Here is a 27,906-nt window from a genome sequence, read left to right as displayed (position 1 = left end):
TGAATTTGAACACATGTTTACTTACATTAAGGCTTGTGGAAAAATAACCTTGTTATTGTATTGCAGGAAATTTTCTGCAGATTCCAGAATGATTGTTAATCCTGAAGCATGTTCTCATAAGAAACATAATGTATTATATTATATATGGAAATTGATCACCTTACGTTTTTTACATAATTTTATTTTTCTTAGATACTTGTCATTATACACCCTTTTTTTTTTTTTTGAAAGACTGCCTTTCTTGTGCCATTAATACAATTTAGCCATTGCTGCGTTGTTTTGTTTCTCTGTTGTGAACTAGAGTCATTTACTACAGCAACCTCAATATGTATCATTAACATAATCGTGCACAGTATTATGCCTGTTCTGATTACTGTTCATAAATGGTCTTCTTTCTCGATTTCTAACCTTGCAAGTGCAAGATTTGGTATGTGAGGTTACTCTCTCACCAAAGACGTATTTTGATTATTACATTAAATTAAGCCATTTTTTTTCCTCTACATTCTTGATCCATCTCAAAAGAGACTAAAATTTTGTTACAGACAAATGCGATATGTCCAAAAATCATGCAGAATTTTAAAATATAACCTTTCAGTGACAGGAGGGAGAGGAAATATTAACTTTCCATTTTGACTCCTGCTTCAAACTCCCTTACATCCCAAGTTTTCGCACTAAAATAATTAATTCACTAATAAAAATAAAACACAATTTATTTTTTTAAGAAATTCCATATATAGAATTCATAACATTTTGTGTACGTTAGGTAGCATTTCAGTTTTTGTTGAATGTGCAAAACCATTCTCCAATAATGAGGTAGGTAATTGTCCATGAAGTCTTATGGATGAAGTTGGAAGATTATTACAGCATTGCTCTAATCTGCTTGTAAGGTATTTTCGTCTTCCTGAACAGTTAAGATTCATAGAGAGCTTTGTCCACTTAGACATTCTGAGAGACAAATGGATATTGCCAAAAAAATGTGAAATTGCATTTTGTACATGTATGCTAAAGGAGATGAATTAAAATAATAGCACAGTGTCTCTAAAATAAGTCCCACTTAATAATTCTTTTATTAAACTACTACCTTACTTTAGGCAATGTTTGGTGGCTCATATGATGCACAATTTATTCCTAGTTTATTTCATTAGAGTGACTTAATATGAGCACTGTATGTGATGCGACATACAGTAGAACTTGGTTATAACGACATTCAAGGGACCTTAAAAGTTATGTTGTTATAAACGAGTGTCGTAGTAACCGAGATTAGTATTATCAGTCTAGTGAGGTGGAAAATGAAAAATAACAAACTTAATTAGGCTTATTTTAGATTTATGTATTCACTTTTTAAGCCTACCATGAACATAATAAAATACACGTACAATACAGTATTCTGTATTAAACAGTTTGTTCCGTACTCACTAACCTTCTTTACTTAGGAGTCAAGTAATCAGTCATTTTACTCTGTTGTCTCATGCTTGCCCAATACACACTTTTTAAATTACGTTCTATGAGTATGTTCATCATTTCAGTTACAATTTCACTGCTTCCTGCTCTAGCTTCGATCCATTCTGTTCAAATGCAGCAACAATTTTATCCTTGCTCTTCCAAATCGTTTGGATTGTGAAATTAACTGGGCCAAATTCATGATACATGTAAGCTTTTTTAATTCCATTCTCAACTTGATGAATCACTTTAACTTTTTCTTCCAATGTTAAAACTCTTCTTTTAGTCGCCATACTGCATTAAAATACGTCCATTTAGTGAAAACTTCCTATCGAAATTGATTGCACGCAGCTACCATTAATACCACATGAATTTGGGTGGGTTACAATGGGGTGGGGAATCTGCCTGCATTTCAGGGGTCTATGACAGAAGGGGGCAGTAAAGAATTTGCCAGGTTACCAGATTTCAACAAAATATATCTTAAAATACTTTGGTTCTTAGAAAATCGTATTCCAAACTGAGGTTGAAATTATGACGTTATATGCGAGGTAGATGCATATATGTTTGTTGTATTAAGCAAGGTGGAAAAGCTTATGTCTTAAGGGGAATTAGTTTGGACCACAGAATATTTTATGTTACAAGTGAGGTGTCGCATAAAACGAGGTTGCTATAACAAAGTTATACTGTACATTGATAATCCAACTCCTGTCAGAATATGGATAACATGTCACTTGTAAATGTCACTGTGTCTTCTTCAATCCTCATTTAGATTTCCTGCACTTTTCGTGGTAGGGGCGGCACATAGACACTTTATTTATTTGACGCCATAAGAAAAAATCTCATGGGGATTAAATCATCACCTTCATCATGAAGGCCATTTCACGAAAGCATTGTCAATGTTTCCCACTCATCTTGTCCAGTGTCCTGGAAAGTGTGCGATTGAGATAGTCACGAATTTTACAGTAATAGTGGGGAGATGCTCTTTGCTGGTACAAGTAATTTTTAGAACCTTTGTTCATCTGAGGCATGACAATATGCCAGTGACTGGCCTCCATTAAAAAAACTGTCTTTCTTTGTTGGCACAAACAACCAGTCATGACAAATTGGTGATACCACTTGATTATCGACTTCATGGTGGGTGCCTTCTTTCCATTTTTTTTTTTCGAGAAAAACATTCATTGCACTTGCATAGCAGAACCATTTTTATCGAATTGTAGGACGAAAATGGATTTATCTCCAATATTAAACACCACTGTTGTATTGTTACGAGCAACAAGAGCAACGACATGAAAATAAAACAAAATCAGAAGGGCTATTGTTAGACATGTTACCTGATTCATCATAGTTTCCGTGCGTTTTTTTTTAAAGCGCTTCAGTAAAGCGCTTCATGCCTTTGCTGCAGCAAAATGAGGGTCGAAAAAAAACGTAAGTAGGTCAAATGACTGCAAAATGGTGGACAATTAATATTGGCTTCTATTTCTGCCGTAATACATTTAACCCTAAAAGAACCAAACATGTTAAATAATTTCGACTTCTATGATAATGACATTGGATTATTATTACTAGACGATTTTGACAATAATAAATGTTGCAAAAGACCAAAACACACATTCCGCCATGATGGATCGTGCAGCAAACTCGTAAAGTGAAGTTTTGATTTGCTGCACGCTTGCTACAGCGCTGCTGCAGTGACGGTGAAGCAAATGTAATAAAAGAACGGTCTTGCTGCAGCGCTTTACGTCTTGCTTTAAAAAAAATGCATGGTTTGTCCACCAGGCTATGCACTCTAAATTACTGGAAGTGGGATTTACTTCAGAGACTTGGTGAATGATTCAGTTCTTTTAATTTAAATTTCTGATACTGTGGAAATGTATTAAAAACAGGAAATATAACTTAAATTCTGAGATTTTTTTTTACCGCTCATCTCTTATTTTAAGTGACCTTTGAGAATAAATTGAAGTGAACGGTGTTGATGACGACAAAAATACACTATTTACACAAAATAAAAACGAAATAAATTGCGAGGGTCATTTCATAAATAATGCACACAATTTTTTTTTACTTACACGTTTATTTTTTTACAGTCCTTTAATATAGTGTCCCCGCTTCTCAGTGACCGAATCCCGATGTCTGGGAAGCTTTAATATCCCATCGAAGATAATACTTCTGTTCATATGTTGAATGATTCGGGTAACTCTCACAGAAAGCTCTTCCAGAGAAGCAAATGATGTCCAAGCATTGGAACAAGTCGAAGTCTGGTGGATTCATTTCCGGACTGTAGGGAGCATGAGGTAACACTTCCCATCCGTATTTGCGCAGCTTTTGGGTTACAACATTTCCGATGTGCGGGCGAGCATTGTCATGGAGAATCAGTGGCCCAGCTTCAAGCAACTGAGGTCGGTTTTTGTGCATTTTTCTGCGCAGATTTTGTATCAAGTTATGATAATACACTGCTGTGACACTTGTTGCAACTGGGACTCTGTCATGATGATTTCTTGGTGATCATAAGCAAAGATCATCATTTGCTTCACCTTCAATTGAGGTCGTCAAAATTTTTTTGGTCATGAGGAAACTGAACCTCTCCACTTGTTGAACTGATTTCAACTCTGGCTCAAAGTCTCTAACCCAAGTTTCATTAATAGCGACAATTCTACGCAATTCTACCTTCAACATCGAATCTTTGTTTCAGCAAGGTTGTAATTTCCAGGCATTTCTGCTTTTGTTCAGCAGTCAAGCAGTGAGGGACCCATCGCCCAGAAATTTTTCTGTTCTTTAAATCGTTTGTCAGAATACAGAATACTGACGTTGGTGGAATCTCCATAGCTTCAGAAAGTTCCCCATATGTCGGACGACGATCTTCTTCAAGAGCATCTGCCACAAGTTTTACACATTGTTCATTCCTGGTCTTGGATTATCGTCTATCCTCGTCAGACCACCATGAAAACAATGAGCCCATTGAGAAACTGTGCTATGGTCCACTGTGAACTCACCACAAACTTCACTTAAAGCACTGTGGATTTCTTTGGTGTTTTTGCCACATAAAGTTTCGATCTTAATATACACCCTTTGATCTTCAACAGTAACAGCACCCGAGACATGTACAGGCCCCATTTCTAGCTCTCATTATTTAAACACGGCATATGCTATGGATGACAAAACACATGCTTCTTCATCAAGCTTTCAATTGCAACTAACGTAATTTTCACTGTTGTTGCGTCACTCAGTCTCCAGTACTGCCAACCTGTGCATTATTTATGAAATGACCCTCGTATTATTCGCCACAAATTAATACTGAAATGATTTTTTTTGTGAAAATCTTGAATTCGTGTTTGCCTTAAAATTGTGCCCATACCTATAATTAATAATTGTCAGAATTCGATTTATCTACAGTATATTTAAGTCATCCTCAGTTGTTCAGTGGTTAAGCAAAATTATATATAGAAGTCTACATTTCGTTAGGAATACCGTGCGTTTTTTTTTTAAAGTAAGACGTAAAGCTCTGCAGGAAGACGTTTCTTTTATTACATTTGCTTCACCGTCGCTGCAGCAAGCATGCAGCAAATCAAAACATCGCTTTACGAGTTTGCTGCACGATCCATCATGGCGGAATGCATGTTTTGGTCTTTTGTAATGTTTATTATTGTTAAAATCGTCTAGTAGTAATAATAATTCTATGTCATTATCATGGGAGTCGAAACTATTTAACATGTTCGGTTCATTTAAGGTTTAATTTATTACTGCAGTAATAGAAGCCAATATTAATTGTCCACCATTTTGCAGTCAGTTTACCTACTTACGCTTTTTTTCGACCCTCATTTTGCTGCAGCAAAGGCATGAAGCGCTTTAAAAAAACATACGGATGCAGTTGTAAGTTTCTACCCATTTCAACGACAAAGAGGTATTGGAGAATGCTTTTTATAAAGGATTACTGGTCCCTAGCTATAAGAATATTTGTTATACATGAATGAGTTCATTGATTGATTGATTCATTCATTCATTCATTCATTCATTCATAGTGATGTTCTGCCCAGGGGCAGATCTTTCACTGCAAACTGAGCATTCTCCAATCTTTCCTATTTCCCACCTTCCTCTTGGTCTGTGCATGATCCATGTCTCATAATGTTAACTACCGTAGATCATCTAATACAGTGGTCATTAGCACAGTGCACCCTCGAGCTAGCATCTCTTACCCGCTGATAAAAGACTGCACTATCATGCATCCGTGGATGCTAGCAGGTATACTTTCTCTCTCTCTCTCTTTTACACGACGGTGCATATTCCGATACACTGCTTACCTGTTACCCATTTCAGCGAATGCTGACATCTTCTGATCTGAACTTTTCTTCCATTCATTGCTCCTTCCAGTGCATCCTTCATAGGCAGTTTCTTCTTAGCCAGTGACCCAGCCAATTCCTATATCTCTTTGTGATCAGTTTCAGCATTATTCTTTCTTCACCCACTCTTTCTAGCACAGCTTCATTTATTATTCTGTCTGTCCATTTCACACACTCCATTCTTCTCCATATCCACATTTCAAATGCTTCTAGTTGTTTCTCTTCACTTCGTCGTAATGCCACACACACACACACACACACACACACACACACACACACACACACACACACACACACAGCACTTCACTAATCTCTACCTTAGTTCTTTTTCCAGAGATCCGCGTAATTCATTCCGCTTTAGAGAAAACACTTTTATTGCTAAAATCAAATAACTTATGTAAACTTCACAAACACTTTATACATCATGAAATTCTTTCATATACTTATTCTTGTCATTTGTATATATTGTCTGTTTAAGGACTGGTAACTACACAAGGTATCCAAAACAATTATCAGCTATGGCAGAAGTATAGAAATATTTCTGTAACAGTTTTTTGTTGCAAGTCTGACTCACCAGTGAGCTTCCTTTTGGTAAGAAGCTGGAAAATCATCAATGCTTGTAAAATAGGAAATTATATAGGGAGATTTGTAATGTGAGGATCACTTTTTTTTCCGATTTTGATTTTAAATATTTAAAATAATTATCATTATTAACTGAAACAGCAAAAATAAGGAACAATTGCCATACAGTACACATTTTATACTGTATACAGAACAAAAAACAAAAATCCCGTACTGTTCCTTAAAAATACATCAGGCAACCCTACTTTTAAATACCGATTTTTGTAAATAGGATGTATAAATATTATTATGGTATACTTACAGCTATTTTATGTGGATTTGAATAAAATTAATTGCATATATCTAATTAATCAGTCTATACAGTTTATAAATGAAGTCTAATATCCTGTTAAGTCGTTTATGAGTAATCCAGGGAGGGAAAGTTCATCTTATTTGAGTAGATATTGATTTAAAAGGAAGTAATTTGTAAACCAGTAACATCATTCACATAATGAAAGAACTGAACTGCTACCAAATGCATAAAAATATGGCGAGGAAGTGATGTCATCTTCATGATAGTCATTTTTGCATACTTAATAACTATATCTAGTAAATCTTTTATAATTTGCATTTTTTACATATATCTTACATTTTTTATTTAAAATGAAAGAGGAAACATTGTTATGCATTTTAAGCAGGTAATTATGCATTACAAAGCTGCTTGTGCATTTTAATTTTTTTGTCTGGAGAGACTGAGAATACCATCAGAAAATGGAATATGAATAACCAGATTTTTGCCAGACTGGGTTTTACCATTGACATTTCATATTCACAGTGAGTTTGCTGTTAGACAATCAGTATTTGAGGTAACATTCTGTGTTCTATGATTTGTTGGCATAATGTACTTGCAGGATATAGAACATAAAATGAACGTCAGTTATAGCTTGTAGTGTGTATTTATTTAAATGTTACCAGTAACATCAGTACCTAGTTCAAATAGTTGAAGCCATTTTATCAGTTTTGTTTGTGTAATAGTTTAGTTGAATAAGGATGGAAAGGTTAATATAGATTTTTTTTTTAATTATCAATATTTTTTAATTGCAGTAGCCTATGTCATACAGACTATTCATAATGCCTTTAACTTCTGTTCTTGTAAAGTCATACACTATTAAGTAGTAGTGATTTTTGAGGTTAGGATGTGGTTGAATTTTACAATTAAGTTATCACCATATCTAAATGTTATTTTGTTAATAGTTACATAAATTTTACACGGAATCATGGTTATCATCTGAAGTAATAGGTGGTCTTAGAAAACTAAAAACATTTTACATTTTTCTCTCTCTTTCCCCTCAGCCCTCCCTCCTCCAAAAAGATGTTTATCTTGATCTACTGTATATTTTTCATATGATGCTATCTTATGAACTAGGCAGTGCTGTAAAATTATATTTTTAGATACACTACAAGTGATTTTTGTAGTGGCAGAAAATTCACGTTCAATTTGGGATCTTCAGTTATGTTCACATTTAATTATTATACCAGGTTTAGTTGAACTCTCCTGACAAATTTTTTAGGAGTGTTCTGGTGAAGTATCTGAATGTTTTGTGATAAAGAACTCTGGATGGTAAAACTGTCTTACTAAATTATCACGATGTCATAGCTCAGGGATAACAAGCTAGTCTCATTATCCAAGGCTGTACTCAGACATCGGTTTGAATCCTACTTGGACTGGTTACCTAGTTGTACTTCTTTCGAAATTTACCCAACCATGAGGCGAATGTTAGTTAATCATGTGGGGAATTCATCTTCACATCTCTCTAAAATATCATCTCGCTTTCAACAATTTGACTGATGATAAATTACCATGCAGCCAGTACAGTATTGTTAAGTAACAGTTAAAAAATCGTCAGAAAAAGATATGATTATTCAAATTAAAGATAAATAAGACAAGGTAATTTCGTGATGGTATTCAAAACGTCTGCCAGAAACATCACACCAAATTGTACATTTCCATACCAAGAACTGAAATGCTCACTCTAGCATCCTATGAGTTTCATGTATCACATTACAGGCTGAAATAATGTGAGCAATAAGGTTGCACTCTGTGTAGGTGTAGTGTAATTCAAACTTTTGTCATTTTCCCACAAAATAAAGTCTAACAAGTGAAGCCAGGAGATCTTAATGACCATGTGGTAAGACCACCATGACCAATCCATTGGTGTGGAAATCTTAATTGTGATTCCTAGCTTGGTAGGGTAAGAAGAGTGGTAGTCATAAAGCAATTTTAAGACCTCTGTAACTCTTGAATCAAAGCTCCAGTGGTCATATCATCAATGAAGCTCAATCAGTAGTGAGTTGGATTTATGTTGCGAGGCTGTACTCAGACATAGGTTCAAATTATGCTTGGGCTGTTTACATGGATGGATTTTTTTTTTCCAATGTTTTCCCCAGCTGTAAGGCAGATGTGGTTAATGTCCAGTAGTTAATTCCATGGTGAATTTTCAGACTGAGCTCACAGTTATCACTGCCATCAATGTTAAACTCATGTTTTAAAATCATAAGAAAGAGGCTTAAATCTTCTGTTAACTTGATACTTAAATTAATACACTTAAAGCACCAATACAAATAAATACATCCTCATTGTTAAGTAACCAGTTAAATAAATTGAATGACCATTGATTCCATACCATGGAACCACAGTCTAGTATATACAGTCACGAAGCTTGAGTTGTTGAAGGTACTAGGAACAATAGACTGTGCCGGTACTATTTCGCATTGTCTGTGATGAGGCTATAGTAGCAATCCTAGTGGTTAGCAACTATCTATGGATGCATATTCCCTACGTATAGAGCTTCGTGACTTTATATACTAGACTGTGATAGAGCATTCAGATACTTTCTCCAGTCACCGCCTTAAATTTTGTCTGTTAAACGCTGCATAGATAGAAGGACTATCTACCAGATTTTAAATGGGAACTTACATCTTCTGTTGAGGTTGCTGGGATTAGTTAAATACAGAGATTCAACTCGCTGATTTAATATCAGTGTGATGGCTTTAAACATTTTAAAGCCATTGATTGATATTTTTTCGCAGTGTTTAGCTTGATGTAAGTGATACTTGCATGCTTACAAGACCCTATCTTGTTCACCATTTGCTGATTGTGTCATTCCCACATTTTTAATTCATACAGAATTCCTTTTGTGTTAGCAATCACTTACCCTGCAATTATTGTAACTGTGTATTCAAGTTTGAGAATTGTGCAAGTTTTACTTCTTGGAGTACGGAAATTCCTTTTATCATCACATTAATTTTATCAAAACCTTAAGTGAAGATTAAGGAAATGGAATGCTGAAATTATTCTTGTGCAATACGTGGACTGTTTGAGTTCAAGTTATGATTAGGTAGACATAGAACATTGCTTTCACATCTTTTGATATAGCATGGTTCACCCAATATAAGTGTGATTTCAAGAGATGTGGAAGGCATTGTTGATTACATTAATGTAATGAAATATAACATTTTAATTAACCGCAACTTGCTGTGGTTGTTCTAGAATGCATTTGAAATGTTTCATGCCTATAATTTATTGACTCATGACAGAATGATGAATTTTTGTCAGTGATGAACTTCAAACAAAATTACATTTGTAATAAGCCATATTTTCAGAATGTCATATTACTTCTGTCAAAAGTTAACAACATCGAAATAATTATTGTTGAAGAAAACTGTAAGAATAAAAGGGTAAAATGAATTTAAAGAATTTTAGCTCTCATTTTTGGTGAACATCATCTAGATAAACAAATTTTGTTAGAATTTCTCGTGGCCTGCTTTATAACTGATACTATTCTTTCACGTTATGCAGATCATCTCTTGTCATTTAGTTTTTCATCCAAGTTCATTTTATTTTATTATTCAGAGCATCTGCTCGATGTCATCCAACAATAATTTCAAGTGTGTACATCTTGTTTTAAATTCTTAAGTTACATTTATATAGTAGTCTTCAAACAATACACTGTCATCAATACCATTACACTTTAGACTCACTGGAATCTGTTATATCTCCATTTGATCTTTCATAGGGTGACCAGACCCACATCGATGAAAGAGAGGACACAAAGCTTAAAAAAAGGAGGACATTGTTTGAAAAAAAAAAAAAAAAGAGGACAGAAAATATTTACTTAGATTTAGGCTTAGGCCTATATTATACTTTAAATTACGTCGATATATATTTTATTACAAAATATTTACAGATTTAGACTTATATCATACTTAAAGTATGTTAATATTTATTTTATTACAGAATAATATGATTTTATAGTTAGCTAAATATGAAAGTCAAGGCAACTATATTTATTGAAGAGGACTGCTCCATATTCCATAATTGGGCAAACAAGGGTTTTGTATGCTAATTCTTTTGACCTTTGGTTAGATTTCTTGAGAATACGCATAGAGAAATGTAGTGCTTTCCAGGCTTTCCTTGTAGTATTAGCGACTTGTTCCAACCCAGTTTGTTACTTAAATATATACCTAGGTATTTACAAGTGTTCACTTGTGGCACCGGTGTACTATTCAGCTAATATTTGAGACAAATTTCTTTGTGCGTTCTACAGAAGGATATTTATTTACTTTTACTCACATTGATTTTCATTTTATTTCCTGTCGTCCAGGTTTCAATAATGTTAAGATCGTTTCGTAAGGCTGCGGATTCGGATTCATCACTAATTTGTCTATATATTATTCAGTCATCTGCGAATAACCTTACCTGAGATGTAGTATTTCTATTTATGTCGTTTATATAAGAAACAATAGAGGTGCAAGAACCTCCCCTTGAGGAATGCCTGATGTTACATTTCCTAGTTCCGATATTTCTTTTCCTAGTCTGACCTTTTGGGTCCTGTTTCCTAAGAATTTATATATCCATCTTACTGCCTGATGTTACATTTCCTAGTTCCGATATTTCTTTTCCTAGTCTGACCTTTTGGGTCCTGTTTCCTAAGAATTTATATATCCATCTTACTGCCTGATATTACATTTCCTAGTTCCGATGTTTCTTTTCCTAGTCTGACCTTTTGGGTCCTGTTTCCTAAGAATTTATATATCCATCTTACTGCCTGATATTACATTTCCTAGTTCCGATGTTTCTTTTCCTAGTCTGACCTTTTGGGTCCTGTTTTCTAAGAATTTATATATCCATCTTACTACTCGATTATCTATTGAAAGCTGGCTTAGTTTCTCTGAAATTTTTTCGTGAGGCACTACATCGAAAGCTTTAGCGAGATTGATCACAACGTCATCTATTCTTCCCCCCTATCAACTTCAATAAGGATGTGATTTGACTTTTGCAAGGGTATCCTGGTCTGAAGTCGTGTTGATTTTTGTTCAGCCATTCGTTATTTTCTAAAATGTTGCGAATATATTGTGTTATTAGATGTTCCATTATTTTGCAGATAACTGATGTGAGACTGGCAGGTCTGTAATTGTTCGCATCGCTTTTGTCTCCTGCTTTATATGTAGGGATTATGATAGCCGATTTCCAGTCATCTGGGATACTGCAATTATTTATTGATATATTAAAAATTCGCATTAAAGTACGGTATCATGGCTTCACCTCCGGATGATGATGATGATGATGATGATGATGATGATGATGATGATAGTTTCTCAGCACAATTTTCGAGATTTCTTGTATTAGTTCAAATTTTACTTGAAGGGTTCCCTGTTGTATTAGCTGAAGTGACGTCAGGCTAGGTTGACATGATCATATTGTGATTCTGCTCACTATATCCAAGTTATTTTTTCATATGACAATTCTATGTAATTAATTTTCATTGGTAATTTTTTTCTCCCAAAACTTTCCACCCTACAACAATATGCCGCATTCATAACAAGTTGGACACCTATAGCGAAGCTTGGGCTGCTTACCTGTTTGGTTTACTTCCGAGAATTTCCTCAACTATAAGGCGAATGTTAGGTAATCTCATGGTGAATCCACGGACTCGTCAATTACTATGTAGTTGTCACCATTTTTACTAATCGTAGACAGCTGTACATTCAATAGAGCATCATTAAGTAACTGATTAAAAATTTTTACATTATATTAACATATGTAATGGTGTTCTTCAAAATGAAATGGTTATTGAATTAAAATGTTACAATTAGAATTGATTAACTATTAGTGTATTGTTTAACTAATGTACCAAATATAGTGTTCACTTCCAGAATTTTGGAATTAAAATCCTTTGCTGTAATAGGAGAGCTGGTGATGGGTTGCATATGGAGAGAAAAGCATGTGGTTTTTATAAACTACACTTGAATTTTATATCCTTCAGGCCCTATGATGTAAGGACTTTATATACTTCATGCTGATGTGAACTACTGACATTCTGAAACACAACATTGTGTCTGAGCATCGAGGGTTAACTTAAAATGTTGCTGCCACTTCTAATATTTAAAAAATGAAAACAAAAATATTTTAAATGTGGAAATGAATCATAAAGTAAGACTTATAATTGTGTATACATACAAAAAACATCAGTGTGCGCCATGAATTGTAAAAACGGACAGATATAAGAGTCTGTAAATTATAGGCAGGTGGATGTTGCAATGAATTGAATGAAATTGTGCATGCACATCCGTGTAACAAAATTTCAGAATAAATATTTTCCTTCCTAATAAATATTTCAAATGCTGTGTTGGGATTTTTTTTTCCACTAGTTAAACACTGATTTCATGATATAAGAACTATTTCACATATTGACCCTCTCCCCCAAAAAAGAGAGCGAGAGAGAGAGAGAGAAAGAAGCTAAGTTCTTATACTCTTAATTAACAAATGAACCATTTTCCAGATGCTAAACACATGGGGTGATGCAGTGCTATTTAACCAACCCAATGAAATGCTGGCTTCTAGTAGATTTTGAAGGCTTACTGTATGAGGTTGGAGCTTGTATGGCTCTTGGCTGACTAATTTCTGGAGAATCTGGGTAAAGTGATGAAACTTAGTAAAAACATGCTATTGTGGCATTTTTTTTTTATTGATTGGTGTCCGCTTTGCATTCGGCCGCTTGGCCACGCAGGCTGGTGAACCGGCGGATAGAGCAACGGCAGGAGCACAGCATCACCCACACGGAGATTACACAGAGGTATCGCACTGCACTAATAATCACGCAGTCATGCATGTTTGCACATCACTTACATGCATCCTTGCAAGCTACATTGCATGAAAGCCTTGCCGATATCATTGAGGGTTGTCGACAGTATTGTTGAGTGTCTTCAAATGCAAGGTGTCTTTTGAAAAATGTATTGTATGGTGTGTAACTTTGAGGTACTATGTGCAGCAATGAAATTTGAGTAGTATTTGTGCATAAGATGTTCTTGCAAGGGCTGGCCAAATTTAGTATGTGCCTAAAAATAGGAGGAAGGGAAGCACAGTAGTATAAAATATCTAGAATAATTAATTTTTTGCTTTACAACATTGATATATATGAAATTGCGATCAAGAGTTTTTTCTTTCTCTCCCAATGGCAGGTGTTTTTATTCTTGGTCAGTAAATTCTAGCATTGTCCTTTAGGAGTAATGCTCTGAAAATAGATCACTGCACCATTTTTTGGCATTACCTTTGTTGCATTAGGAAAGTTGAGTTTACATTTCACTTCTGTATTGATGATGATTAATAGAAGAATTGATGAAATACTGACAGGGGAAATGGGCATACCCCAGGAAAAATCTGCCTTCAACACAAACACCATCTTTGTCCACCAGAAATTGTGTTTGGACTTACGGGGATTTTTAATATATCTGTCTCTGATATGGAAAGTTAACGAGCTAGCTGTTTGGTCAATAGTGCACAATGATCAAGTGTAATTTTCATGATTTGCTTCTGATTCTTCCATTACCATATGGAAATAAGAATGGGCACTGGTTTTGCTTCCAGACTATTGTACATGCTTTTATTTCTTTACTTCTACTCTTCCCCTCCCCCCTTAGATATTGTAGATTACAATTGTGACACATTCTAAATATAACTTGTGATTTACAGGGACACAGTGCCTACACTCAAATTTGAACAATAAAAAATGCTCAATATTTGTCAATAATATGATATTTTACAGAGGCGAACAAAATGCAATTGTTCCTTACAGAAAATATAATTGATTACTATATTATTATAATATACCGAAGTACATATGATATATCCATGCAGATATTCTGCATCATCATACGATGAAAGAGTAATGGAACGGAGAAAAATTCTCTCTGGCGCCGGGACTTGAACCCAGGTTTTCAGCTCTACGTGCTGACACTTTATCCACTAAGCCACACCGGATTCCACCCCGGCGTCAGAAGAATATATAATAATATATATGATATGCGTAAATCACTACGTGATTTAAGACGACGCTTATTCCGTCGGATCCCGGCCAACTAGTCACTCATTACGAGTGCATCTCAGCACATGTGTGGACTTTGGTCCTAGGTTCATAGATATCTATGACGTAGTGCAGAGGGCGGCCACTAGAGGGAACCCAAGAGTTGGAACTTAAAACTGATATAATAATATACATGATATGCGTAAATCACTCCGTGATTTAAGACGGCGCTTATTCCGTCGGATCCCAGCCAACTAGTCACTCATAACGAGTGCACCTCAGCACATGTATGGACTTTGGTCCTAGGTTCATAGATATCTATGACGTAGTGCAGAGGACGGCCACTAGAGGGAACCCAAGAGTTGGAACTTAAAACTGATATAATAATATACATGATATGCGTAAATCACTCCGTGATTTAAGACGGCACTTATTCCGTCGGATCCCGGCCAACTAGTCACTCATAACGAGTGCACCTCAGCACATGTATGGACTTTGGTCCTAGGTTCATAGATATCTATGACGTAGTGCAGAGGGCGGCCACTAGAGGGAACCCAAGAGTTGGAATTTAAAACTGATATAATAATATACATGATATGCGTAAATCACTCCGTGATTTAAGACGGCGCTTATTCCGTTGGATCCCGGCCAACTAGTCACTCATAACGAGTGCACCTCAGCACATGTATGGACTTTGGTCCTAGGTTCATAGATATCTATGACGTAGTGCAGAGGGCGGCCACTAGAGGGAACCCAAGAGTTGGAATTTAAAACTGATATAATAATATACATGATATGCGTAAATCACTCCGTGATTTAAGACGGCGCTTATTCCGTTGGATCCCGGCCAACTAGTCACTCATAACGAGTGCACCTCAGCACATGTATGGACTTTGGTCCTAGGTTCATAGATATCTATGACGTAGTGCAGAGGGCGGCCACTAGAGGGAACCCAAGAGTTGGAACTTAAAACTGAGACAATTCTTCTGACACCGGGGTGGAATCTGGTGTGGCTTAGTGGATAAAGTGTCAGCACATAGAGCTGAGAACCCGGGTTCAAGTCCCGGCGCCGGAGAGAATTTTTCTCCGTTCCATTACTCTTTCATCATATAATTGATTACATTCTAGTCTATGACACGAATTAGACCAATTGTGTTCCAAAGGTAATTAGGAAAATTTCACTTATAGTAATACCATTTGCTCACTTCAAATTATATAGAGTTAAAGAAGAACTTTTATCGAATCCAAGAAATTAATTCAGGAATAGATACTTTCTGCATACAGATTCCCATTATTTTATTTAAGTTCTTACCTTTCTCGTAGCTTTTATTGGGCAAATGATAAGCATATGCTGAAATAGCAAGAGGTCTTAAGAAGGAAATGTTTATTAATGGTGGCCTCTTGTGGTTCAATCTATTCTGTTTGTAAAATGCAACTCTTTAAGATTGGCCTAGCTTCACCAGGAACATGCTGACACACTTGTAGATATTGCAAATAAAAATGTTACTTAGACCTCTGTTTTTGTATGGAAATAAGTAAGACTGCCATGTCAAATCTGTCCTCAATGGAAATGTCCTTTTGTATATAATGGCAGAAAAAGTGCATGTCACCATTTCACTGCAACAACACAATGACTGCTAGAAACTGAGCATTCTGTAAAACTATTATCTACTGTGGTATTACCAGTTTCATATGATTTCTGGAGTTCCTTTAAATATCGGGTTTATACAGCATGCAATTTGAAATTCTTATTTTTCATTTCAGATTACGTGAATCGTAACTGAAAATTCAGAATTGTAATCTTGCATCATAACTTATTTTTCTCAGACGTATTGTCATGTTTTCAAGCAGTCTTCAATAATGTCATTTTTTTTCTTAAATACGTACTTTTAAAAGATTAATGGTTAGGTTTTATTGTTTTCTTGAAAATCTAATTCTTTCATGGCTGCTGATTTAACAAATTATTATTATTGTTATTATTATTTTTATTATGATTATTATTATTATTATTATTATTATTATTATTATTATTATTATTATTATTATTATTATTATTATTATTATACATGTGCTATGATAATAGTACATAATTAACTAATGTTAATGTACCATAATTCTATACAGTCAGTGAATATTGTAATTAGTGACTTGAGCTAAGCAAGTAAAATACAATCTTAATGATTGTTGGTCCTGGGAGTTTTATTTTGCTTGAAGGAGAGAGATTTTTATTGAAATGTATTTTAGACAACATAGTAGATTGAAGTGTGGTAGTTTGGTGTAGATGCCATAAAACTCCCTTCAGACTACTGTTGCATGTGCAGTTTCAGGCTTTTTATTGTTTCTGTTTCTTGTAATACCTCTTCCATTCGAGAATATTTAGTTTGTGTGTTTTTTGCAAGGTACTGAGATACTTGTAAGTTTTTTTTTTGGCTAGTTGGGTGATCATTTTGGCACATCTGTGGAGTTTCGTTTGGCAAAGTTCCAGTTGAAACATATTTTAATTTTTATGTTTTGTAAGTGTAGAAATAATTTAGTAAAAATTGGCTTTGCTTGGAACATTGTTACCTAATGTGGAAGTGTGTGTACAGTAGGTTGGCCTGTTTTAACATTAACGGACAAAATAAAAATAGGTTATAATAATATTAATATTAACACTCAAACGTTCCCTTAAATTATAAATTCCTATAAACTCTAAATAAAGTAAAATGTTTCACTGCATGACTACCAGTTAAAGCAACTTGAGTGGCAGAAATCCTGTGTAGTAATTGCGAGTTTAATTTTATTTTATGCCTACAGCAACAAGTGAAGAATTGTTGGAATGGTGCTCTGTTTCCGTCCATTATTGCAGAAACTCTTTCAAGACTTGCAACTTACATTTTTGTCTGTTACAGGAGAGTGCTGCAGGAGAAAACCCCTGATATGCCACAATATACGTAAGTAATTTTGACTTACTACCCTGTAAGTAAATTTACGATCAGGTTTTTTCTTTTTACATTGAAAAACTCCAATTAAATCTTTCTGCGTAGAATACTGTTATATGAGGGTGATCCAGGAAGTAACTACCACTTGGCTGTAATAACTTTGAAAATAAATGTTTATTAAAAAATGTATTTACTCTACATAAGTGAAGCTTATTTTATTTCTCCACATAGTCACCTTCATTTAAGTATTTTTCACACCTGTCCACTAGCTTTAAAATTCCCTCATCATACTTGGCTGCCTCCAGTCTATTAAGCCATTTCTTCACTGCATTCTTTAACTCGTCATCACTTCGAAAACGTTTTCTTTCAAAAACCTCTTTGAGCGTAGTGAAAAGGTGAAAATCACTAGGAGCAAGGCTTGGACTGTAAGGTGGATGATTAAAAGTGAAAAGGTGAAAATTACTAGGAGCAAGGTCCGGATTGTAGGATAGATGATCAGAAACCTTCCACCCAAATTGATCTAGCAAGTGTCAGGTCGCAGCAACCATTGTCATTAGTGAAGCACAATACCACGGTAAAACATTCCATGCTACCTGTTTTTTATTGCTCACCTAGGATAGTACTTTATTTTTGTTTTTTTTTATTTTATTTTATTTTATTTTATTTTTATTTATTTTTTTTTTTTTGCAAATTTTATGTTCTCTATATCGTTTTACTGGAAAAATTAATAAAACTTAAGTGTTCCAGTGTTGAATGGCTTAAACCCAAATAAACTCTTCTTATTTCATAGTTATTTACTTCAGTTTGCAGTAAAAGTGGCAGCAGTTTTATGTTCCTTATCTATAGACTTGCAAAAGAATACGACAATTATTTCGTAAGTTATGGCAACATATTCTTTTCTACTATTTGAAAACTTCCTCTCGATTTTCAAACATTTAGTTGAGAAACCGTAATCTCTACCATCTAATGACGTCACTAGATAGTGTAGAAGTTTAGACATCAAAGGGAATCTAGCACAAACTCAGTGCTCTTTCAGTTTTCATCAAGAATGGATGTTAGTTGTATGGAACAGCATTCTTGATGCACAAGAGAATGTCACTCAGAACTTGTGGAAAATTAAGGTAATCATGCTATACCATATACGAAATTGTGAGGGCCACTGACACGAAATATATATATCATATACCATACACAACTGTCTCAATGTGGGTAGCATCATAACATGGAAAAGGAGCAAGTGCTGACATGTCATGTGACTGCTGGTACTGGTGTTGCTCATGTAGTGATTACATATTGCATGACTGGTCTCTGAAAGACTTAGAGACCCATGCTATTATTGACCAGATAACGGTGCATAGCTTGTACTGTGAGATCCAACGAGCTGCTCACACAAGGTCATGAATGTTGTGGGAAGTTGTGACAAGGGAATTCCTCAAGCAGTCAAGAGCCCATTTTGGTGGAGTGTGGTTGTATTGGTTGTGTGTTGCGTTCAATGTGGTATTATTTGTGAGTCAGTTGAGTGAGTGAGTGAGTGAGCGAGAGAATGTTTGTGTTACTGTTGCAAATAAAGTGAAATAGCTGTTACTGTAGCCAAGGGAATTTTTATTGTGTGGAATATTTAGTGAGAAAGGAAGGTTACAAAAAATTGAAGAGACGTTTTAGATGATAGTATCTGGAAACACGAGTTCCTTCACAATCGTATGCTTATAAACTTATAAGTGGAGATCTATGGGATCTCTGTGTAATAATAAAAAGCTGTTGTAAACAAAAAGCTTATGGACGAAAAAGGGTTTTATGATATTTAAATGTGCTTGGAATTTAGTACCAAAAAATCTTTGACATTCATACCAAGAAATTGGTATATCTTATGGTAAGTAGACCTAAGTCGTGCTTCATTTATTTATTATTTATGCATTTCGTATATTCCTTTATTGTTCATGAATATATTATCTATTATTTAAGTTATTTGTTAATTTAATAGATTCCATATATATGGGATGGGCAGTAACAAAACTAGATGGCAGGTGGCAGATACTCTTTTCGTTGGATCTTCCTGTGTAAGACCTACACATGTTGAAGATTGCTGCAAACAGGTTCTGTACGAACTGAATAAAGTTTAAAAGTGAATGTGTTATGAAACGTGTGAAGCTGGAATGATACGAATATGAAGGAGACTGTACATTGAATAAGATCATTGCCATTTATGAACCTTGGGCCAAGGCCTGTGAATCTAAACCTGAATGTCAGTGCTCTGAATGGCGACTTTTAGAATCAATGTGGAATCACAAGTTTCGACAATAATCATCTCATCTGAAGTTAATGATAATTTTACATACTGCACCGAAGGTGTTAGCTTGTGTACTATAAGACCTATCAGCAGAATAAACTGCGCCATGCAATTTGGAATGAACACCATGAACTGTTTCACAGTCCCATCATTCTTCGCAACAGTGTAACTGCCCACACAGCAAACATTGTTAAGTTACTTCCTTTATGATGCTGAAGGTGTGAGGTTCTAGAGCACTCACCATACACACTGGACATTTCACATTATGAGTATGATGTGATACCTGAATTGAGAGAGCCATTTCATCAGAAATGCTTTTGTACACGAGAAGACATTTCTAACACAACGAGATTCAAGATGGCAGTTCGAATTGCTCGTTATTTCTTGTTCCTATGTTCAAAATCCAAATCCTCCACAAATAACTGATCAGACTAATGTTAATTGGTGAAGTATATTTACGTCCTTCAAAATTTCTTCACTTAAATGCGTTTTCTTAGCCTCCCTCCAAAAACTGTTGCTTTGACTTACGACGTAGTCCCCCTACAAAGACTACTCATAAAGTAACTTCTGTTTTCATATAGAGTGCGCAGTATTTGGCATAGTGATGCTGTCTTTGCAGTGAATGTTGCATGATTCAGTTTGCTTTAAACAGTGGTACAGAGAGGATCATGTGGCTGTTACAGTGCTACACATGTTCAAAATGTGTGCTCTAATTGAGAATCTCGCCAGTTGTGAGATATGCTCGGTGGTACGATTTCTTGTGATGAAAACTATAAGTGGCTGAAATTCATCATATTGCACTCTGGGGTGATTTTCTTTTGCACAATGGCCGCATGCATACTGCACAGCACACACTGTCCGAACTGAAATAGTTCAACTTAGAAATGTTTGACCATCCTCCATACAGTCCTGAGTTGGCACCTGGTGGTTATCTTCTTTTCGTGCATATTAAGTGGCTTATGACTTGCATCACAATGCTTTGACGATGATGAGTTGCAGTCCAGTATCATAGATTGGCTTCGGCCACAGTTGGAGACTTTTATGCTTGCAGTGTTCGAAATATTATTAAACGCTATGATAAGTGTTTCATTTTAGCCAGAAACTATGTAGAAAAATAAATCATCATTTATATGGTATGCTAGAAAAATAAAATTCTGAAAATATGCCTTAAAAATTTAAGGGGGGGGATGCGCGAGAGAGGCAATTACGCGAGTAAATACGGTAGTTTCAAACTATTGTAAACAAATTCTGTAACCAGATGCCGTTTTTGTTAACAATGAAATGGAAGTTACTTTATGAATAGCCCTCACATTAGTATATATCTGCTGAAATATTCCATTTCACAGTAAGCTATGAAGTCATACAGTATTCAATGTAATTACTGAATTATATCTTGAAGATAATTTAGACTTAGGAAAGGGAAGTTTCATGATAAGATACTACATGGTATTAATGGTAAAACTCATGTATTCATAGTATAACTTGTCTGCCATTGCTGAAAACTTTTCATTGGTCTCATGCGCATACGAGGGTCGACCCAAAAGTAAATGGAACCGAACTGTTGCGCGCACATGCTTTGTAGTTACGAGTTGTGCTGTTAGGTAGTGTTAGTTTGGGTTCTCCCGCTACCGTTAGTGAGCTGGCATCAGTCTGAGTTAAGTGGTTTGTCTGTGGTGCTGTGTTGTTTGCGTTCCTGTTTCAACAGTTTGGCGATTAGTGAGATGGCCGACCACAAGGAACAAACAGTGTGTGTGAAATTTTGTTTTCTGTTAGGGAAAACTGCAGCCGAGACCGTTGGGATGCTTCGGCAAGCCTTTCATGATGATGCTTTGGGGAAATCACAGGTCTACAAGTGGTTTTCCTGTTTCAAATCTGGCAACATGTCAACTAAAGACATGCCATGCCCCGAGCATCCTTCGATGGGAAGAAATGACAAAAACATTGCCAAAATCAAACGTGCAATTGATGAAGATCGTCGAAAGACCATTGACGAAGTTTCTGAGCAAACGAACCTGTCATGGAGCACAGTCCAAACAATTTTAACCAAAGACTTGCACATGAGATGGTGTCTGCAAAATTTGTTCTTCGCTTACTCGCAGATGACCAAAGAGAAAACCGCGTGAGAGTTTGCCACGCTTGAAGAGTGAAGTGTAGAACAATCCAAATTTTCTTAAAAGAATTGTGACTGGGAATGAGTCTTGGTGCTATGGGTACAATCCAGAATCAAAGTAAGCATTGAGCCAGTGGAAAACTCCAAATTCACCACGACCCAAGAAAGCACGTCAAGTGCGATCCAATGTGAAAACAATGTTGATTTGTTTTTTTGATGTGAATGGCATTGTCCAAAGAGTTCTTTCCGCCAGGACAAACAGTGAACCAACATTTCTATTTGGATGTGTTACGAAGATTACGAGAGTGTGTGTGACGAAAATGGCCTGAAATGTGGAGAAATGGGAACTGGTTGCTTCACCACAACAATGCTCCAGCCCTCACAGCTCTGACGGTCAGACAGTTTTTGACAACAACATGGTGCTTGTGCCTCATCCATCCTACTCACTCGATCTGGCTCTTTTGGACTTTTTTTTGTTTTCACGGATGAAGAAATGTCTGAAAGGAAAGCGATTCAGTGATGTGGATGACGTCAAAGAAAACACATTAACGGCTTTGAACAGTATCCTGCCTCAAGAGTTCCAGCACTGTTTTCAGCAGTGGCAAAAGCATTGGGACAAGTGCATTAATGCACATGGACAATACTTTGAAGGGGACTAAAGAACTGTGAATGCAGAGTTAAAAAAAAAAAAATCCGGTTATTTTTGGGTCCCCCCTCATATGTGACTTACTAGCATTATTGTGAGATTCCATCCATAGTAAACACTATCTCTGAATAATGAGAGTAGTACTCTGTGAAAGGTGTTTGCAGTTAGTAAATTAGGCACTCATACATATGAGATGAATGTGATATTTTGAATAGAAAAGAGGGTTTCACATATTTCACACATGTTGAGTTTTTAAACTGTGTAATTTGAATTACAATGCTTTATTATTAGGTGCTCTTTGGTTTTGTGAATGTATAGTGTAATTCATTAACCGAGAATTTGAATGTATTAATTTATTTTCAATAATGATAGAAGTTAGAAATTTTAAAATTGTGTGTCTGTGTGTGTGTGTATATGTGTGTGCGTGCATGTGCAAGCACTGGTGTGGTTACAGAGTGACAAGATAAGAAATTTGCAAATTTAGACATAAGCAGTTGCTGCAGCATTTAATTTTTAATATGAAATATGTCATAAATGCTAAGAACACATTGAATGCAAAGATTTTTTTTTTATGAAACCATGTATCCATTATTACAGGGGGCAGCCTGAGCTGCAGCAGACTAGTTCATACTCGGTGGATGTAACATACCATCCAACAAATGGACATCCAGACAATCACTCACCAAACTCGTCACACTTGTCAGTTCAGAGTGGAGATGCAACACTGGTGTCTCGCACACAAAAGCAGCAAACAACTCAGCAGGTAAGAGCATTGCATACAGATCTCAGTAAATGTGTATGTACAATCTATTTCAAATTTCAAACCAGGTGTAACATTTAAAATGTACGTTGGGTACTTCTGGTTTCTGGTTTTATAGTGCTACTGATGTTTAAGTGTTACATTTTCATGTGGTTTGTTTGTTTCTTTGCTTGGAGTGTTCTTATTCCACGGAATTTTTTCTTTGATATGCTATAAATGCTCTGAGATCAAAAACGGGACTTTTCATCAATTTTGGGGTATCTGAGTTAAGAGTGCTCCCATATTATATGAGTGACCCTTCATCATTTAATGTAAAAAATTAAATATTGTAGAATTCTACTGTTAAGTTGAAAAGTGAGACTTGTCACAATCCCAAGATTCTGGGAGTGAGTTAAGGGACAGTGAAGATGACTTAATTGAATAGTGTGGTACTGAGGTGTCTACTTGTTTATAAATATATAATTTCTTGCTTTAACGTGTGTATGTATATAATAATAATAATAATAATAATAATAATAATAGTTTTATTTTCCCTGGCAGAGTTAAGGCCATCAGGCCTTCTCTTCCACTCAACCAGGATCAAATCACATACAGAAAAATATATACCACTATACAAGTATTAACTTAAAAAAAAAAAAAATAATAATAATAATAATAATAATAATAATAATAACAAATATAATAATATATATAACAATAGTAATGCAGTATAATACCAAAAATGATTACCATTTTTAATTTATTTACTACTTGTTGTGAAATTGTGTATAAAGGGAACATGTCAGCAGTTTTAAAACCTATTTTTCTGTGTTTTCTTTTTTCTAAAAAAATTAACACCTTGTGGGACAAGGGAGATGTTGCCAAGTGCCAGGTAACTACAAAAAGTAAGGGGTTAAAGCAAATACAATGCGGTTTGTGAAGTTTTTTGTGTTTTACTCAAAATTACCTCAGCATGACTAGTCCCATCTTTTATCTCACTGCCTCAAATGTAGGAGACAGGCCTCCCAGTTTTACTTCGCTTTCAGAGAAAGCCGTGTTAACTTAATAATAATAATAATAATAACAAATATAATAATATATATAACAATAGTAATGCAGTATAATACCAAAAATGATTACCATTTTTAATTTATTTACTATTTGTTGTGAAATTGTGTATAAAGGGAACATGTAAGCAGTTTTAAAACCTATTTTTCTGTGTTTTCTTTTTTCTAAAAAAATTAACACCTTGTGGGACAAGGGAGATGTTGCCAAGTGCCAGGTAACTACAAAAAGTAAGGGGTTAAAGCAAATACAATGCGGTTTGTGAAGTTTTTTGTGTTTTACTCAAAATTACCTCAGCATGACTAGTCCCATCTTTTATCTCACTGCCTCAAATGTAGGAGACAGGCCTCCCAGTTTTACTTCGCTTTTATCTTGATAAAATCAAAACTCGAATGGGATTTAATTGATTATTACACGATTAAAAGAAAATATATAAAGATTAGAAGAAATAAAGTACTCTAATACAATAAAATATTAATTGACTTACTAAAATACTGAACTGTCTTGAAAATGTATTATTGTACCAAATCATCATTACAAATATTCCACGAAATGGCAGTAGTGTGTTATGATGAGCTGTTGTCTTGTTACCAGCTGTGCCAACTATGCAATCTTCATTGAACTCTATGAACAATTACTAGTCAAGAAGGTTTTGTTGATTTAGTTGCATTTTTGTATAAAACAGTTGCATTCCATTTTAGTTATCAAAATATATTAAACAATCTCGATATGTGACTGTCCATAATCTCATACAGCAGAAACTATAACATAAACTAAATAATATAAACAAGATGAATGATAGATAAGTTTTAATTAAGTATGATGAAATAAACATGAATCATTTTAAAAGGTACAATTATTGAAAGTACAGTGTTGAAAACAAAGAAACAGATGCTAGGGAGGTGATAAAAACAAATGCTAGAGAGGTGATTAAAATTGTAAGATAAGCAGCCATGATTGGTTGAAACACGTCATTCCGTATCATTTTATTGGTCAAAAGTAGTATGACGTAGTATAAGTGTAATAGTCATTCGTAATTATCCTTTGTCTTTAGTTGGGTTTAACCTTGCAAATCTTGAATATAATGTTAATCACTCAACCACTGAGGAAAATTACAAATAACAAAATTCTTCTAAATTAAACAAACTAAATAGCAGTATAGCAGAGTGTTAGTTCATGAAAGTTTTTATTTGATTGTGTGTATGAATATTGCTCTCAATAATTTTTAAAATATAATGAGTTACATGGTTTTAGTATCCAGTTTGAGAACTTAATTTTTTGTAATAATAATAATAATAATAATAATAATAATAATAATAATAATAATAATACCGAATACTGACAAAAGGATTTCTTGCAGGTGACAACACTGACGAAAGTAGTACGAGAAGTCCATCATGTAGGGCCAGATGGACAACCAGTTGACTATGTGGGTGTACCTTACTCTGGAGTACCAGTTCTTCCCACATCTACGGCACCTTCCAACTATCCTCATACGCAATTTCCAAATTACGAACTCCTGGCCAGTCAAGAGCCATATCCTCCCTTGGATCCAGGTGAGCCTTAGTTCATAAGTATTTTTACACTTATAATCACACAGAGATATATTGCACTATTGAGATTGTGATTCTTGGTTCGAGTAGCGTATGTACCACATTTGAATTTTTTTTTTTGTCCTGGAGAGTAATTTATTTTAACTTCGAATTATGTATATGTAGGAGATAATATTTATTTATAGTTTCATGGTTCTGAGGACAATCTGTAGCCTCTGATGTGTGTTGATATTTTTTACATTATGTATGTTTCATGTCTGGTTCAGATATTGTTTGATACCAAGTAAGTTTGTTATCCTTTATGCTGCATTAATATGTCGGTGAATTACGTCGAAATTTTCGTTTAATCTCCATGGGGAAAATTAGAGTTTTAACGCGAAACAAGAGAAATAAATTTAGAAAATTAATAATATTAGTAACATTGTAACTGCTGAAAATTATAACTAAAATTTTGCAGTAGAAACAATTTTGAATTATGTCGTCTTTCAGATTGTGACATGTTGTAATAATACAAGCTTAATAACTCTGATTTGTATGAAATGGTTCTGTATAGAGTTATCTACTAAGGTTGTGACACAACATCCTATTTAACCCTATTCAAATAATCTTTTAATCTGATGTCATTTCTCAGAACTGTTGACATATTTGTCATTACTATCCACTAGAAGTCAAAGAATCTGTTACTTGGAATCGACAAGTGGAGAAACTAGCAAAGGCTCTGGACTTTGTGTTCTTGTAAACCTGTATAAATGTAAAATATTCGCTAAATTTCTCGTGTGATTAAATGCTAGTTACTTTATGCCCTCTTATCTCGTTATTATGCATTCAGGTGAGATTATGTACTTCCATTGAACTTCATTTCTAATTAATTGTAATATGTACAGACCCAGAAACAGAATTTGGGCCACCTGGAACTTGGACAATTCAGGGGCCCAAATTTTGTTTCTGGGTTTGTACTATACGTACTATTGCTCAATTATGTCTTGAGAGGCAGGTTTGCTTGTCACTTTGAGACAGATTATGATCGTCCTTCAACCATAATTTCATCAGGAGAGATAAAATAAATATTATCTGCAGCCAGTTCCATACAAAATTTACTAACAATATAGATAATCACACAACATAAAAAATAGCTATTTTTAACACGTTTTAATTTTGTTTGTGTTGATCTTCCAACTACAGTAGTGGTGTTGCAATGTTGAGGTAATATTTAAAATTCATATTTTTATGTTTCTAAATTTTAAATCCATTATTTATTTCTGTTTTAGCAAACATGTTAATGAAATGCAACTTTTCTTGTTAGTCTGATAGAGGTTATAGCACTTCAAATTTAGGAAACAACAAAGTATATGTAATGAATTACAATTTACCATACTCCAAAGTCTTGAGAAGAGATTAAACAATTTCGAGAGATAAACAAGTCTATTCTTTAATATTCAACATGAAATAACAGCGAGTTTGAAACAATATTTTAATTATTGTGCTCTTACAGGAACTTCCGTGTTTACTGTTAGGAATACAGTTTGTGAAAGTCTATTAGAAGTGTGGATCAAGTAAATATTTATATTATTTTTATAATACAGTAGATCTTTTTCTTTTTATAAATTATAATGTGTTTTACATTTGTTAAGAGCTTTAAGTTGATTTTACATTCTTGTTTCTGGAACCTGTGATGTCTTATATGGGAGGTTCCTGCAGTTGAGCTTACGTGTTTAAAATGCCACTGTATTTTAGTACTATGTTTGATGTTTCATGTACATTGGAAAAATCTTTTTATCAGGTTTCTTATGCTAGCAATAAAAATAGCAAGAACATGGAAATTTGAAGCTGGAACTTTTTGTTTCTGTGGCAGTTCTCTTGCTTCTGACATTACTGGAGGTGTTGCTT

The 27,906-nt window shown here is 34.8% G+C and overlaps 1 protein-coding gene across 16 annotated transcripts in view; it reads left to right on the top strand.

The window, feature by feature from the left end:
• Positions 1-27,906, top strand: part of p120ctn (adherens junction protein p120) — a 258,208-nt gene that overhangs the window by 49,171 nt on the left and 181,131 nt on the right. For 10 of the 16 annotated variants that reach the window (XM_069837248.1, XM_069837246.1, XM_069837262.1 and 7 more), the window contains 4 exons: positions 13,406-13,471; positions 17,590-17,631; positions 23,260-23,425; positions 25,827-26,022. In XM_069837248.1, the coding sequence (XP_069693349.1) occupies positions 13,406-13,471; positions 17,590-17,631; positions 23,260-23,425; positions 25,827-26,022 (470 nt within the window). Of the gene's footprint in view, positions 1-13,177; positions 13,313-13,405; positions 13,472-17,589; positions 17,632-23,259; positions 23,426-25,826; positions 26,023-27,906 lie in introns of all 16 variants that reach the window. The other 6 variants (XM_069837251.1, XM_069837249.1, XM_069837255.1 and 3 more) reach the window with 2 other exon arrangements.

This window comes from Periplaneta americana, chromosome 10 (genome assembly GCF_040183065.1).
Source record: "Periplaneta americana isolate PAMFEO1 chromosome 10, P.americana_PAMFEO1_priV1, whole genome shotgun sequence".
NCBI classification, from domain to species: Eukaryota; Metazoa; Arthropoda; class Insecta; order Blattodea; family Blattidae; genus Periplaneta; species Periplaneta americana.
The sequence above is the reverse complement of the archived record's forward strand: the minus strand, read 5'-3'. Positions and strand labels throughout refer to the sequence as shown.